The sequence below is a fragment of the Gymnodraco acuticeps genome, unplaced genomic scaffold, assembly GCF_902827175.1.
Source record: "Gymnodraco acuticeps unplaced genomic scaffold, fGymAcu1.1, whole genome shotgun sequence".
NCBI classification, from domain to species: Eukaryota; Metazoa; Chordata; class Actinopteri; order Perciformes; family Bathydraconidae; genus Gymnodraco; species Gymnodraco acuticeps.
In genome coordinates this window covers 1422178-1438680 of record NW_022990583.1, presented here as the reverse complement: position 1 = coordinate 1438680, position 16503 = coordinate 1422178, and the positions used below count along the sequence as shown (strand labels likewise).

Below are 16503 nucleotides of genomic sequence, written 5' to 3'. Positions count from 1 at the left end.
CAAGCTTGGTAGCTTTTGATGGCCATGCCTGTCAGCCTCACCTGCTTTTTAATCAGTAATTACCATAGGGGTTTCTCGGGCATTTCTTAATTAAATTGGACCAAATGCAATTAAAAACCACACTCTCATTCCTTTAAAAGGGCTCTGTGGAGTCCTTGTTTGGTTCTTGCTGTTAAGAGAATAAGCGGCTGAATAGTCATAGCACCCTACCATCTCTCGCTGATCTGTGCTTGATTGTTTCAGTGGTCAAATTAGGTTTGCTGTTTGCATAATAAAGGGCAAGAAAGAGTTCAAGATTGAAAACTTCCACTCTAACTAGAATTGAAGGTTAAAAGTGTAGACAAGGAGGCAAAGTTGTTACCTTATTAAAACAATTAAAGTTAATGTTGGGAGTTGGGGAACAATGTAATGAGAGCATGGAGTGAAGAAGATCATTATCCTAGGAGTAAATGCAGCAATGTATCTTTTCCCCATTATATTTACACAGAGGAAATGTTACAGTATGCCTTTCAAATACTCACCATCTAGAAAAGTCCCCGGCGCTCCAGGAGCCAACAACAACAGACACATCAGAGGTGATTTTCCCATCTGCAGTTCTCATATCATCTTTGGAGTTGTTGTTGTAGTTGCCACAGGCGCCACACATTTTACCAGACAGGCTACTGTCAATAATGACTGTGACCTCCTTTGAAAGTGAGTAGGTGAGCCGTACAGCAGATGGCTTCTCAATGATCACAGTCTTCTCTGAGATGTGGACAGATATGTCACTTGTCACTTTGCTGGGAAGAGACATTTTCCTGCCATCTACCTGAATGACATGAAGGATGGGAAAACAACAAAGTGAGATAAAAAAAAAGGGTTCTACACCAAAACTACTTTTCTGGTTAAACATTGAACTATTATCCTTCCTGCTCTTCTCACCCAGGTCACATGTTGGCTGTTAACTGTGACAACCGTTTCCTTAAAGAACACATACAAGGTGGCGACAGTGGGAGATGCACCCTTGCTACAGACCCTGACGTCCACAACCACGCGGAACCACATCTTGTCGGTCTCGTCGCACAGAGACGCCACTTCAAATGCCCCTTGAGCTCCTATCGCTCCAGACATGCCATCAAAGGAGGAGAGGAGGCCAACTTGGCTGACGCTGCAGTGGCCCTGTTTGACGTGGCAGCCCCTTACGCCATCTCTTACATCACAAACCTCTCCACTGGCACAGGTCAGCTTCTCACAGTTCACCACCCCAGTGGCCTGGCACACACACTTGGACGTACAGGCTTTGTCCACATCTGCTTGGCCCACCTGGAAACATACATTGTGTAAGTAATCTTCCAGATTGATGAATATAATGTTGTCTCTGTTGTTCATGTGTATTTGTTATGACAAAATGGAAACTAACTTTCAAGTGTGTGGGAGTTATGATGTATGACAAAGTCAAATCTCAGTACAGTTTTACCGTTAGATATCTGCCATTGTGAACACATCCACAGTTGTCCAAGGGAACACATTGCATGCCATCGAAAACAAAGCTGGCGTCACATTGGCATCCTTCAAAGCAGCTTTCAGAACAAGTAAACGGGTAAATAAAGCTGGCACAGGTCCCACCACAGGTGTCGGCACACACCTCATAGTGACTGTTTGCAGGGCAGGAAGCAGCTACAAGAGAAGAAGACATTTATAAGACTTTGTTTGAGCACCTGAAATATAAAACAACAAAATTAGTGTTTAGTGTAACTCACGGCAGAAGGAGCTGCTTCTCCATGGCTGGATTTTCACTCCTTCGCTCTGGCAGGCCAAAGCGTAGGCCTGGACACTGTTGCATAGGTCATCTTTGTTGCCATCCACAGCACAAACATCAAAAACGCAATTAGACACATATGCCGCTGGGTCAATCTTACTGTGGCAGGCTTTAAAAGGACCATTAGGAGCACTCATAAAGCCACAGGAGTCCGATTTTCCATACAATGTGGCCTTGGCCTGCTCACATACTGGACACTGGCCTCCACAGCCCCCACACACATTGCCTGGCATGTCCACCACCCACGACTTCCCAAAGTCATCAACGCTGTTTGTTTTTCTGCCACCGGGAAGTCTGAAGTCATCACCATTTTTCTTGTTGTAGTTGCCGCAAAGACCACACATCTTTCCCTGGTATGTAGAAGGCATAATCACCTCAACATAATAGACAGTGTCATACAGGACTGTCAGTCCAAAGTCTGTGCGGATTATTATGTTGCGACCCTCCTGAGTGACTCTGAGACGCCCATTGTCCAGGTAAAGAGGAAGGTTTAGGATTTCGTCATCCACCTGGGCAGAGGGAGGAGGAAAAAATGATCAAGAGGACATAAATAAACATGCAAACCTTTTACCACGTGTTTTAGATTAAGTTATCGAACTCACAGTTACTTTCCATGGCACTTTCTGTTGGATGTATATGACATAACCGTAGACTGCCACTGCAATAGACTTGGTAACGGCCACTTTTCCATTTCCATACTTCTCATTCCCCTGTGTTACGCTGAATGGCGTCAGCCGGCCTTTGTCATCGTCACACACCTTGGCCAACATGTAGACACAGGTACCCTGGAAATCAAACCTCTTTCCATCAAAGGAAATGTAATGAGGGTCTCCGGATGCCACACACTTTCCCTGCCCATCAGGGTGGCAGCCTTTCATTCCGTTTACAAGCTTACAGGTCTCCCCTGCACGACACTTGGCCTTTTGGCAAGACACTGCGCCGTTCTCTCCACAGACGCATTGCTCCACACACTCTGTTTCGGGGTAGAAAACGTCTCCTTTCCTGTAGTACTGGCCATCGTAGGAGCAGCCACAGTCTCTCACGGGCACACAGGTATCCCCACTCTGCAGGTAGCCTTCGTCACACTCGCAGGCCTCTGAGCAGGCCCTGTGGCAGGTGGTGAGGGAGGTTAAACTGGCACAGGTGACAGGGCAGCCCGTGGCATACAGGGTGTAATGGCTGTTAGCTGGACACACCATTGCTGTGGGAAAGGTGGAGGGAGAAATGAACAGGGTAAAAGATAAAAGAGATACTTTTTAAAATAAGAGATTGAAAATATGAAAACACATTGTCAAACTCACGACAGAAGGCATCTGTTCTCCAGGAGCGGATGGTGATTCCTTGGCTCTGACAGGCAGAGACATAGACTCCCACAGCATCACAAACTGAGCCTTGGTGGCCATGGTACTGACAGGCATCATACACACAGTCCTCCAGGTAAGGAGCAGGGTCTACACTACTGTGACAATCTCTGAAAGGCCCTGCCAGATCAGCGATTATGCCACAGTATTTCTGGGCTTGGTACTTTTTCCTGTGGGAGTCGGAGCAGGCCTGGCACCATGCCCCCTGGCAGACTGATGAGCAGCCTGGCACCAGGGCCACCTGCCAGCTCTCCCCCAGCTCAGCTCCGTTTTTGCTGGTCTGGCCATTCCGCATGGTCAGGTCATCCTGAGCTTTGCCATTGTAGTTGCCGCACAGGCCACAGACTGCGCCCTGGTAGTTGCTGGGCAGAGAAACGCTCACTCTGCCCCTCCAGTCAAAGGTCACGGTGATACCAGCATCTGTTTCCACTACAGCTGTCCCGCCACTAAGAAACACGACCAGCTCATTATTGTAATCTAATGGTAACGAAGCAAGCTGCCCATTGAGCTGAAGAGGGAGAGAGACATATTTTTAGGAGATTATAGATTTAATAATTCTGCCGCCTTTGCTAATCCACTCTAATGTGCAGTTAAATCTTAGTTTAATTAAGGCTGCCTGGATCAACATTTTAATATGCAATTAAATATATATGCAGACGGTATGTCAGAATTAGCACAATGACAATAATATCTGTTCATTTGAAGAGGCTCTGAGTATCTGTCCTGTGTTTATTTTTATTTTTAATACTGTGACTACATGTTTTTTTTTTTAAAACAAGTGACAAGAAATGTAATCTGTTATTAAATTGCACATATGCTTGACAATATCCGTACCTCCAAATCCGTACTCACCAGGACTTTGTGGGGGTATTCTCTGCTGATGGTGAGGGTGATGCCATATATGGAGAATGTGACAGTCCTTGTGTAGGACACAGCCTTGCTTCCCCGGTGGTCGTTCTGCACAGTCACCTTGAACAGCACGAGCCCCTGCTGCTGCGAGCACAGTCCGACCAGCTGATAAACACATGTGCCCTGGAAGTCAAACCGGCGGCCATCAAAAGTCCGGTAGTGCGGGTCACCTGAGGCTGTGCATGTGGCGTGACTGATGGGCCGGCAGGTCCGCTCTCCATCCACTACAGTGCACATCTCCTGGGCAGAGCAGGAAGCCTCATGGCAAGTCACCATGCCCAGGGTCGTATCACACTCACATAGGCGACCACATGCCTCATCAGCCCAAAAGTGCTGCCCTGGCTTGTAATAACGGCCCTGATAGGAGCAACCACAACTTTTAGCAGGCACACAGACGCCAGCGCTGAGGACGTGACCCTTATCACAGACACAGGCCTCCACACAAGCACCAGGGCAGGGTGACTTCTGATCAGGGAATGGGCAGGATGGCTGGCATGGGCTGGTACAGATTTCATAGTGGCTGTGACGCTGACAGCTCATTGCTAGATAGGAATATAATTATAAAAGGCATAAACCAAATATGAAAATCTTAAATAATTGATTGAAGTTTCCGAATAATATGTGCAAATGAGATGCTCGTTAATACTCACGGCAGCCAAACTTTTTCCTCCAGTCCTTGATAATTATTCCTTCCCCACGACACTGCTGACTGTATGAGGCCAAAGCCTGGCACAGCATCTTTTTGTCTCCCTTATTCAAACACATATCATACACACAGTTGTTCATGAAGGCCTGGGGGTCCAATTTTCCATGACATGGCTTAAACACGTTATTGGTCTTGGCTTTAAGGCCCCCACAGAAAGCCCCAGACTCATAGAGCTTTTTCTGGTTGCTGTCACATGTAGGACAGTCTTTCTCACATGTGTCCCAGCAGGGATGCTTCTCATCCTTGTCTGGTGTTTGCCAGCTCTTGCCCCAATCTTTCACTGAAGAGACAGCTTTGCCGGCTGGATTCTGGAGCTCATCACCGTTGTTACCGTTGAAGTTGCCACACAGACCACAGACACTGGCGTAGTAGCTGCTGGGAAGCTTGATGACCAGCTTCCAGTTCCAGTCGTAGGAGACGGACAAGCCAAAGTCTGTCTCCACCACTGCAGTGTAACCACGCTGAGACACTGACACCTCGCCCTGTCCCTCGCCCAGCTGTACAGGAAGGTTCAGCTGCTCCCCGTCCACCTGAAGGGAATTGATCACAACAAATTATGCACACACTGAAATACCACAAATCAAACGCATCAGAAGAATAAAATCTTACCGTGACCCGACCAACTCGGTTCTTGCGGAGAGTGATGTTGTACCCATACACAGAAACATCAACCTCCCTGACAAAAGAAACTGCAGTGTTTCCACGATTATCATTCCTCTCAGTGACTGAGAATGGCACTAGACCATCCAGGTTCCCGCAGGTCTTGGAGATGACGTACTTGCAGGTGCCTTGGAAGTTAAAGTTAAAACCATCAAATGTGTGGTAGTGGGGGTCCCCCCAAGCCCAGCATGTGCCTGTGTACTCTGGGACGCACACAGCTTCACCCTTCTCAACACGACACTTCTCTTTGACTCGACAGGCATCTTTGCAGGGATCTACACAAGATAAAAGCAATGTGAAATTAATGTTAAACTGAAAGGGTATTACTCAGTTTAAACGTCCCCTATTATACTCTTTTTCATCAATATATTATAGTTCTCAGTTATATACAAAACATGTCTCTGAAGTGTTTGGTTGAAATACCAAACAGATCATGCATTGTAGCATCCCATAATCCCCTCTGTTTCAGCCCTGTTTCAAAAGTGCTGATTCTCTGTCTGTTACTTTAGATGAAAATAAGGAGCCACTCCCCACGCCCCTCTGCGAGATATTTGGTTAAAAATAACACAATGGTGCTCTAGGAGGAGATCCAGGTGATACGGTGGGGGGGGGGGTTACCTTGGTTGGTGATTGGCTAATGGTTACACATGCCAAAAAATCGTTATGACATCACTAAGTGGCCAAAATCTGATCAGACAGGTTTTTATATAAATGGATCAGGACAAAAAGAGAGAGAATCTTTTTTCCTGAACCCTTCAGAATCTCTTCACACAGAGGGGACACATTGTCATTTTCATAACAAAAATAAAAATAAATAAAATAATGATTTTGCATAATGGGTGACCTTTAAAGTTAAAGATCAGTAAATGTAAAGAGTGTGCGTCTTGCCTGTGTTGTAGCATGCCCTGATTCCTTTCTTGACCATGCATTTGGTGCTTTGGGGGCAGGAATGTTTTTCACAGACGATGCCTGTCTCTGGATTGCAGGTGCACTTTGTGTTACAGTCTTCTTCATACACCACTTCACCAGGCTAGAGACATGGAGCAGGTTCATTACACAGGGGGAAATAATTCACAGAATAAATGAAGAGAGAAGTCCACATTATTTCATTCTTATTCCATCTTATCAACCCTGCCACAAATGTAGACAATCTGCTAATTAAGTCTCTGGAGAAACACTCAGTGCGCAGATTTAAGATCAGACTGGCTCATGTCCAGCACTGTGGGAAAAAGCAAATGAAGCAAAATTGCCATGTCAGCATGAATGCTGCCATCGGTATTTGCTCAAGCCACTTTGGCACTAAAAAGCTATAATTTGTATATTGCTCTATTTTGAAAGGCCTCTCTTTTATAACAGACATAGGTGTTCTACCTTGTACGATCTTCCATTGTCATAGCAGCCACACTCTGTCTCTTGAACACACGCATGCCCATTGAATAAGAAGCCAGCATCACATTCACAGCCCTCTGTACAGCTGCTGGAGCACTGGGCAATCTCTGTGAGGCCTGCGCAGGATGCAGAGCAGGCGTCGGCACACACCTCATAGTGACTGTTGGCTGGGCATTTCATGGCTGAAATTAATTAGCACACGAAAGAGAAAGCATGGATTGAAAAGGAACCTGTTAAAATATTAAATAAATACAGCAATTACACTATAGCTCCAGAAAATAAGAGAAAAAACTAAACAGTGAATGTATTTTTATACTAACGACAGAAGGAAGGCGTCCTCCAGTTGTTGACGTCCACGCCTGCCATGTGACAGTTGAAGGCATAGGCTGCTATGCTGTTACAAAGCACCTTCCCATCCCCGTTGGAGGCACACACATCAAACACACAGTCAGCAAAGTATGGCTGTGGGTCCAGTTTACTGTGGCAGGCTGCAAAAGGGCCGTTGGGGGCTGTAACAATGCCGCAGTAAGTGGACTTTGAAAACACTGCCTTGCGAGCCGGGTCACATACAGGACAGTTTTTCCCTTTGCAGCCATTCTCACACACCACATTAGGGATGGTGACCTTCCATGACTTTCCAAACACATTCACATTGTTGGAGGGCTTACGGTTCGGCATTTGGAAGTCATCTTTTTGCTCACCGTTGAAGTTGCCACACAGGCCACAGACCTTACCACGATAGTTCCCAGGCACTGTGACAGTCACGTGATAGACCAGATCGTAAGTGACAATCAGTCCGAAATCTGTTGCAATAACATACCGCAAGCCTTCCTGATAGACCAGCACTGCTCCGTCATTAAGATTCACAGGGAGGTAGTTAAACACCCCATTTACCTAAAAGAAGAAAGTGCTTTTTTAAATAAAATCAAAACTTCTAATGAGAAGAATGTCTAAATATATTTGTCAAGCTTGTTTTACTCTCAACCATCTGCCACCTGTAAACTGCATTTCAGATATGGAGCTTCTTTTTTCAAATAAAAGAACCAGTGTTGTTTCTCACCAGGACTCCAAACATGTTGTTCCTCATGATGAGAGTGAAGCCGTAGACATCCACAGCTACCAGCTTGGTGACAGCCACCATTTTGTTCATAATCTTGTTCCATCGCTCGTTCTCCACCTGCACAGAGAAGGCCTCCAGGTGGGTGCCTTCCAGCCCGCAGCTCTTGGAGAGTGTATAGGTGCAGGTGCCCTGGAAATTGAATGTTCGCCCATCAAAAGAGCGGTAATGGGGGTCACCAGAGGCGTGGCACACACCCTTACCAACAGGATGACATTTTTGCACGCCATCCTCCACTTTACACTTCTCATTAGGGCCACATGTGAACTTTTTACACACAACCTAAAAAGAACAGTTGAGGAAAATGAGTATTAAATACATTTCCATCCTGCAAATGAACACTGATCAGTATCAAGTTATTATTAATCACATTGCATCCATTACCTCATCATCTTGTGTGCACTTGCACTCCTCCTGACACTGCCCATTGGGATAAAAAACTTGACCGATGTGGTAGTAGCGGTCATTGTAGACGCAACCGCACTGTGAGAAGGGAACACAGCGATCTCCACTGAGGATGTACCCTTCATCACAGGAGCAGCCCTCCTCACATTGAGCCTCGCAGCCCTGCGGAGGGATCAGACTCTGGCAAGAGGCCGGACAGCCGGGTGCACAAACTTCATAGTGGCTGTGGACTGGACATTTCACCGCTGTACACAAGCGATATAAAAGACAATATAAATGTTCTTTATCATTTAACAGAGACAAGTACAATTACACACTCAAAATACAAGCAGTAAATACAAGCAATATAAAGGCTCAGGAAAGGAAGAAACATATAAGGATGTGTAGAGAGAGAAGTTGAAATTAAAATGTTTTCAATATTACTGTTATACACTGTTACAATAAATAATGCTCACTTGGCTTTCATCATTAAAATGAATGCATGTCTCACCACAGTAATGAAAGGGTCTCCATCTGTATATCTTGGCCCCCACAGCTTGGCAGGCAGATGTGTATGATGTAATAGCCTGACACAGCACATCCTTTCTGCCCTCATACAAGCAAACATCATAAACGCAGTCTTCAAAGTAGCCAGCTGGGTCCACTTTGGCATGGCAGTCACGGAACGGTCCTTTGGGGTCTCTCAACAAACCGCAGAAATCGCCTTTTTCATATTGAACCTTCTGGGTAATGTCACAACTCGGACACACCCCTTTACAACCGTCTACGCATCCTGGGATCTCTGCCACTCGCCAGCTGACGCCAAAATCTGCTGGTCGGACAGGTTTATCACCATTCTTTGGGGTCAGATCATCCTGGGGTTTGCCGTTGTAGTTGCCACAGAGGCCGCAAACGGCTCCCATGTAGTTGCTTGGCAGCGTTACAAACACAGCACCATACCAGTTAAAGGAAACTTTGAGGCCAAAGTTTGTTTTGACCACAGCAGACCAGCCGCTCTTAAACACAGATACACGTCCATCATCCAGAGTGACAGGCAGGTTGACCAGCTCCTTATTCACCTGGAAAGAAACAGTGCAATTTAGGGTTGATAGAGGTCATATGAACTGAACTGATAAAACTGATTATTTTAGGATTACTTCAAAATCATTTGATAAAATTGACACCGCCACAATATGTTAAGGCACAAACTATATACTGTGTGTATTCTCAAACATGTGGGATGTCATTTTTACAATTATATTATAATTAGGGCTGTCAAACGATTAAAATTTTTAATCAGATTAATCACAGCTTAAAAATTAATTAATCATGATTAATCACCATTCGAACTATGTCCAAAATATGCCATTTATTTATGTATATTGTTGTGGAATGGAAAGATAAATGAAAGAAGGGCGGATATATCCATTTAACATACAGTATCTATGTTTATTATAACATTTTTCTGCGTGTCAAAATGAAAGACAACCCACACACCTATCAATCATCAAACCGTGGGGTCTTAAAACATTACGTGTGGATTTCTATCAAAGGGGGAATACTTCAGGAAAGTCGACAGAGAGAGGGGGGGGGGGGGGGGGGGGGGGGGTGGGGCTAGGGGGGCTAGTGGAGTACTTCGTGACCACAGAGTGTGAACGTTGTGATCAGCTGTTTTAGCACAGTTCTCCAGTGAAGGGGGGAGTCTCCCTCCGCAGCCGGTTGGCGTAGTTTTGGCACAATTCCGTTGTACAGACCGACGTTAACAGCAGCCCTGTCTGTGCACACGGAGACCGACTCTGTCGTCCGGTGATCTAACCGCCTTCTAGAAAAGCTAAACAAGTACGTCGGTACGCAAATGCGCTTTGTGACACAAGTGACGGTACGCATTTCAGAGAGATTACGCACATAACCTGCGTACCAGTTATGTGCACCCCTGTACTACAGCAAAAGTATTCTCCGTCGGGACTTCCTGCAACAACACCACGCCGTTATCAAAGATGTTCTATTGAGAAGACGATCACTACGTGACAAAAGTTTTCAAAACCGTGGCTACTGAAATCAATCTTACTAACTGCTGTCTGTGCAATTTACTCCGCGCGAGTTGGCAGACTATATTTTGCTTACTTTAACATCATTTTTCATGGTGGGGCTAAACTATTTCTTGGTATGGGTGTAGCCTACCCCAGCCATACCCTGGCGCTGCCACTGGTGGCACGTATGGGGCGGGCCATTCTGCACATGCGTTAAATGCGTTAAATATTTTAACGCAATTAATTCAAAAAATTAATTACCACCGTTAACGCGATAATTTTGACAGCACTAATTATAATACATTTGCAGTTTTTCAAATGTAGTCTGGGCGGATTATAGTACATTTGTTGTAATCCAATTAAGTAATTATGCTTACATGTAATCTGTTCCTACCCATAACTGATGTTTATTTGTATTTGTATAAATATTAGAAACAACTTTTCATATACACAGAATTATGTAAATCTTACCATAATCAGGCCCTTGTGTGTCTTTGTAATGACAATGCTGAGGGAGTGCACCTTGATCTCCACTAACTTTGTGTATGAGACCACCCTGTTGCCCCGGTGATCATTCTGCACCAGCACTTCAAAGGGCACCAACTCTGGGTCCTTGGAGCAGAGTGCAGCCAGTTGGTACACACATGTGCCCTGGAAGTCAAACTTCTTGTTGTCAAAGGTCACGTAATGGGGGTCGCCTGTAGCCTGGCAGGTGCTGTGGGAGACTGCCTGGCACTCTCTGATGCCACCCACCACCTGGCACTGCTGCCCTGCCCTGCAGCCTTTATCCTGGCACTCAACGCGTCTGCTTCCAGCAACGCATTTACACCTCCGCAGACAGCCCTGGTCGGCCCAGAATGACTCCCCAGCAGGGATATTTCGACCCTCATAGCTACAACCACACCTAGCAGCAGGAACACACTGACCTCCGCTCAAAAGAAAGCCTGTGTTACAGGTGCAGATCTCCACACAGGGGCGTTTGCATTTGGAGGAAGTATTTGGGTCAGAACAGGTTGCAGGACAGGCGTTGCCGCAGAGCTCGTAGTGGCTGTTTGCTGGACATTTAGCAGCTTGAGAGGGAGACAAAATGTACAGTATAAGATGTGATTAATCCTAGGAGCAAAAGCAAAAAACACAGTTTGTTTATTTGAAGATCCATTAAGTTAGAATTACTTACTACATCGTGCCATCTTCCTCCAATCTTGAACCTGGATCCCAGCAATCTGGCAGGCTTCAGTGTAAGCCTCCAGTGTCCTGCAGAGGAAGTGTCGGAGGCCGCCTCCCATGCATACATCATATTTACAGTTCTCCAGGTATGCTTGTGGATCAATGACGGCATGACATTTGCTGAATGGCCCATTTATTATCAGTGTGATAATCCCACAAAACATGTCACCCCCCCCACATCTTCATCAGGCTGTTTTCACAGCGCTCACACCCACCCACACAGTCATCTCTGCACACAGCACCTTTCACCGGCACCTTCCAGCTACTCCCAAAGGCCACAGTCTCCCCCGCTTGGGTACCGGAGGGTGTGGTGAAGTCATCATTGGGGTTATCATTGAAGTTGCCACAGAGACCACAAGTCTTACCGGCGTAACTGCTGGACAGAATGACCCCAAGATTGTGTTCCCAGTCGTAACGGACAGTCAGGCCAAAATCAGTCTCGATAACCACAGAGCGACCGCTCTGAATCATCATCAGCTTGTCTTTTTTTAAGGTTATTGGCAAACTCCACAAACTGTTGTCAATCTGCACAGAAGAAAATATCTTAAAGTCTGAAGTCATAATTTATTAATACCACATAAATAATTGAAACAAATATTCATCATCAATTTAAGTCCAAATTATATTTAAAATATGTATATTTGAAAAATAACAATCTTTTACTTTGACAGAAACAGGAAGCCTTACCCTCACACGACCCGTCTCAGACCTAACGACTGTGATGATGACGCCATAAACCTTCACTGTCACCACGGCGACATATGACACCCTGAGGCTTCCTCTGTTCTCACTCTGGGCGAGGACCTCAAAGTCTGGGAGATGGTCATCCTTTCCACAGTTTTTAGCAATAACATATGTGCAGGTACCCATGAAGTCGAAGTGTCGCCCGTCGAAGGTGCGGTAGTGAGGATCCCCCGTGGCCCAGCAGGTGCCAGGCTTCCTTTCCACGGCCTTGGGAACACAGGAGGGAAACCCGCCCTTCACTTCACACACCTCATTGGCACTGCAGGTGATACTGCTGCAGGAAAAAGATCCACTTCCTGGAAAACCATAATTAGTCAACAATTACCCACAACATTACAGTTAAAGAGCAAGGCAAAATATGCACTAAGTATTTTGTACATTATACCAATATCTGTTTTTAAATAATTCTATATAGCAGTGGTTCCCAGCCTGGGGGGGGGGGGGGCGCCAAAAATCGCAGGGGGTGCGCCAGGCCTCAGATGATTTGAGGCCTAATACCATATTTTTTTTTTTTAACCTATAATTGTTATACAATACATGATTTTCGCTAAAAGCCTTGTCTCTACATGACAATAAAGTATAACAAATAATTGATTAATTTCAATATAAATTCAAGTTAGTAGCTAATAAAGGCATAAAAAGACAGAAATGCATAATTTTTTCTATAATATAATATAATTTAATATAAATGTTTCTTCTACGCGTAAGGTGTCAAACCGGGCTGGTCTGGATAAGTGCATTTTTAAAAACAGTCATTGTCCATGCCGGTTTCAGTTGGATTATTTGTCACAGTTGCTCCGATCAGATCGGTCTCCTCCGTTTTGTAGATTATTTACGACTTTTGAATCCACATAAACACATCGGCAAAATCCGGTTTACTTTGAGCATGTATTTTAAACAGTTTAATCCCTTTGTGAATTGTTTCCACTTGCGCCGTCCTTTAATTTCTTCATACAGCGGGAATCCAAATTAATTAATCCTGAGTCCAATAACCATCAAAGTCACTCTATAGTGCTCCTTAATTACGCTTTCATCCTCCTTTAACAACATACTTCACATTCATCCAGTTTGTGACAGTAGTTGTAGCATTTTGAGATTTTTAAACTTGAATTACCGCTGTTGCCTTGTCTGTTTCCCCCCCTCCCTTGTGTGTGTGTGTGTGTGTGGTGTGGTGTGTGTGTGTGGTGTGTGTGTGTGTGTGTGGGGGGGCGGGGGGTGGGGGGGGGGGGGGGGGGGGGTTTCGCAACTTCCAACAGGAGTAATTTGGGGGGGGGCTCTCGGGGAAAAAAGGTGGGAACCCCCTGCTATATAGTATGTTCACCTTACCTGGCTGTATACATGTCCTTGGGCACCATAACCATTCATCTGGCTGACTCCTATACTATAGAGAGCAAAGCCGGAACCAGAGCTGGACACAGTGTGTTTATTGTTGCCGGGGATTTGCTGGTAGGACATCTCCGCCCAAGAGAAATCTGTCCCTGTAACCTTCTTCCACTCGACATTACGTGGCAGGTTTTTACCATTAATACGCAGCTCTGACATCACACTGGTCCGTGCAACTATCAGGGCTTTGTTTTCAAAGCCCTCTAGAGCCTCGAGTGAGTAAGAGGAGCAGAAGTGGTCGTTGGACAAGATGGCCATCAGGAAAGGGTCGTAGTAATGGAGCCAGCTCCGTGTGACACCGTTGAAGAGCATGAGGACTTGGATCCCATGATCGGCCTGAATGGACAGGGTTTCAGGATTGGAGGAGTGGATCTCTACTGTTTGCCCCCTCACCAAAGTAAAAACTTTTTTATTGTTTCCGTGGTGGACAGTGGCTTGGGTGGGCTGCGAGGCCTGGAGGAAGACGCTGTCAAATTTGCTCTGGAAGGTCAGGGGAGGCACAATGAAGCTTGATCCCCATCTGCTAACTGGCAGGAGCTGCTCATAAACATGGTTACATTTGGCAAAGCGCCATGTGCAAGTGTGACCCGTGACAACAGCAACAGGGTGCTGGGAGGCAACTCTGGTACCAGAAAGTTCATAAACACTCTGGAGCTGCACGCTCTCATACGGCTGGAGATCTATCACCATTCGGCTGCCACTCCCATAGACACGACCTTCGAACCTGATGGTGCCGCGTGGGAAAATCTCCAACTTATTGCTCTCTTTTCCATTTGTCACAGAGAACTCTTTATAGGAGCCATAGGAGGACGAAGCAGGTGTAAAGATGAAATATTCAGTACCCCATTCAGTGGTGGGATATACAACAGAGGTGTCTGCTGTGTACTGCTTGGAGTTAAATGAGGTTACAGATACATCTGCTGAGGCTTCTATGCGCACTGTGTTGGGAGACCTCTTGCTGCCGTACATCTCCACACCAGTAGGGAGACTGATGGTCACCCTTTCTCCAGCATTTAGAGTTTTCTCTTGCTTGAAGTTTAAGGGAGGCACTTTCACTGTCACTTTAGCATTGGCCTGAACGGCAGTGATGTATAGCTGATAATGGGGACTGTCATAGTTGGGAGCATAATTCAGCATGAATGACAGGGCAAACTCTCTCCCTGCCTCTCCAGCATTAGAGGGACCTGAGAGAAGGGAGAGGAGCAGGGAAACAAACTTAAAAAACACGTCAAAAGACAACTTATTTTCACGTAACCTAAAATGAAGTAGTCAGGTACAAAACTGCCTTCACAGATCTCCCATGTGAAGAAAACATGTCAAAGAAGCATTAGGACATGAATGACACTATTTGTGTCAAGGCAATCAAAGGATTCACAGACTGGCAGTACAAAACTTCGCTTGAGATCGCATACACAGTACAAAGAAACACTATGACACCAGATAGAAAGTGTCAAAAAAACACCTTCATTTCAAAGTTAAAAAAGCAGGAATGAATGCTATTCTATAATGGATGGATTGCTTTTTTCCTTGATAACCATTGTGAGAGATTTAGACTGAGGAATAGTCACTTAACTGCTTCTCAGCAGCACTCAATAAGTCACTTGCGCAGACAATATAATTGCATGATGGAAATATTATCAAAATCTGTGCCTTTGCTGTGAAAAGAACATTTTCTGGGCTCAGCCAGGGCCTGGGGGATTTAGATTACACTCCTGTTCCACCCATTCAGTATAATAGTTCCAACTCAATAGCAGCTGAAGGTAAATGCTATTCCCAACAAAAGCAAATTTCAATTTAGATGGCTATCCTTTATTTGCCGCTCTCTCAAATTCTTCACCTGTTTAACATTCTGCTTCATTCACAAAAGCACCTGGTATGGCCGCACAACAATGCTCTCAACTGATGGGGTTGACAACCTGGAATTGCTTCAAATTGAGCGATCACTTGGCTACAACGTCCTGCTGGGGAATTCAGCACCGAGGTTCGAGAAATGCTGGTGTGATAGATTAATTTAGCTAAGCTGCGTTTAGTCAGATTTCATAGTTGAAGTCATGCAGGATTTTTGATTAGAATAAAGAAATATTTGTTATGAGTTTTAAAATGTACATCGCTTCTATGTTTGTTCAGCTTAACACTTTAAAATCATGACTAATAAGACATGCATCAGATTGAAATGAAAATCATTTTCAAGTGGGTCCTGCAACAGTTAGAAAAAGTAACAAAGATCAGAGTGACTTACAGCTGAGGAAAGCTCCCAAAGCACAGAGCAGCAACAGGGTGCCCATGACTGAAAGACAGAAATGCACATTTGCTGCAAGCATTTAAAATGTTTAAAAAATATATAATACATTATTTTCAACAAAAAGCCAATGCAAATAATCTCTATGGCGTGCTTACCTCCTGCAGCATGTATGGCAATTTTGTTTTTTACTGTTCCCTCTTTTTATATACTGTCAGACACAAATCCAACCAATCAAATATCTTGCAGCTCAACCGCTACATCTTGGAAAAACAACACCCTTCCTCCAGAACAAATTAAGGCAGAACTTGGCACAGACCTGCACGTCCTGCTGTATATTGACATAGGTGTGAGGTTTAATACCAACTTCATGTATGGGACGCATCATTCATCTTTCTCTATTGTTACAACCAGACAGGCACTTCTTTTCAGGAATCTGACAAGAATCCCTGCATAATTTATTTAAATGTATATCTGTAGAAGTATTAGACATACCAAATATTTATTACGGAGAACAAAATCAACCAGAACAACCTCCTCTGATGTATTTTCCATC

General features: G+C 45.0%; 1 protein-coding gene across 1 annotated transcript in view; it reads right to left on the bottom strand.

The window, feature by feature from the left end:
* LOC117553912 (IgGFc-binding protein) overlaps nt 1-16503 on the bottom strand; it is a 44358-nt gene that overhangs the window by 826 nt on the left and 27029 nt on the right. Inside the window, 20 exon segments of the mRNA XM_034228021.1 lie at nt 522-808; nt 922-1302; nt 1457-1656; nt 1740-2307; nt 2401-2999; nt 3100-3667; nt 3970-4610; nt 4719-5304; nt 5384-5709; nt 6323-6464; nt 6806-7005; nt 7144-7717; nt 7884-8222; nt 8325-8590; nt 8836-9403; nt 10826-11424; nt 11532-11754; nt 11756-12106; nt 12269-12532; nt 13652-14923. Of these exon segments, the coding sequence (XP_034083912.1) occupies nt 522-808; nt 922-1302; nt 1457-1656; nt 1740-2307; nt 2401-2999; nt 3100-3667; nt 3970-4610; nt 4719-5304; nt 5384-5709; nt 6323-6464; nt 6806-7005; nt 7144-7717; nt 7884-8222; nt 8325-8590; nt 8836-9403; nt 10826-11424; nt 11532-11754; nt 11756-12106; nt 12269-12532; nt 13652-14923 (8954 nt within the window).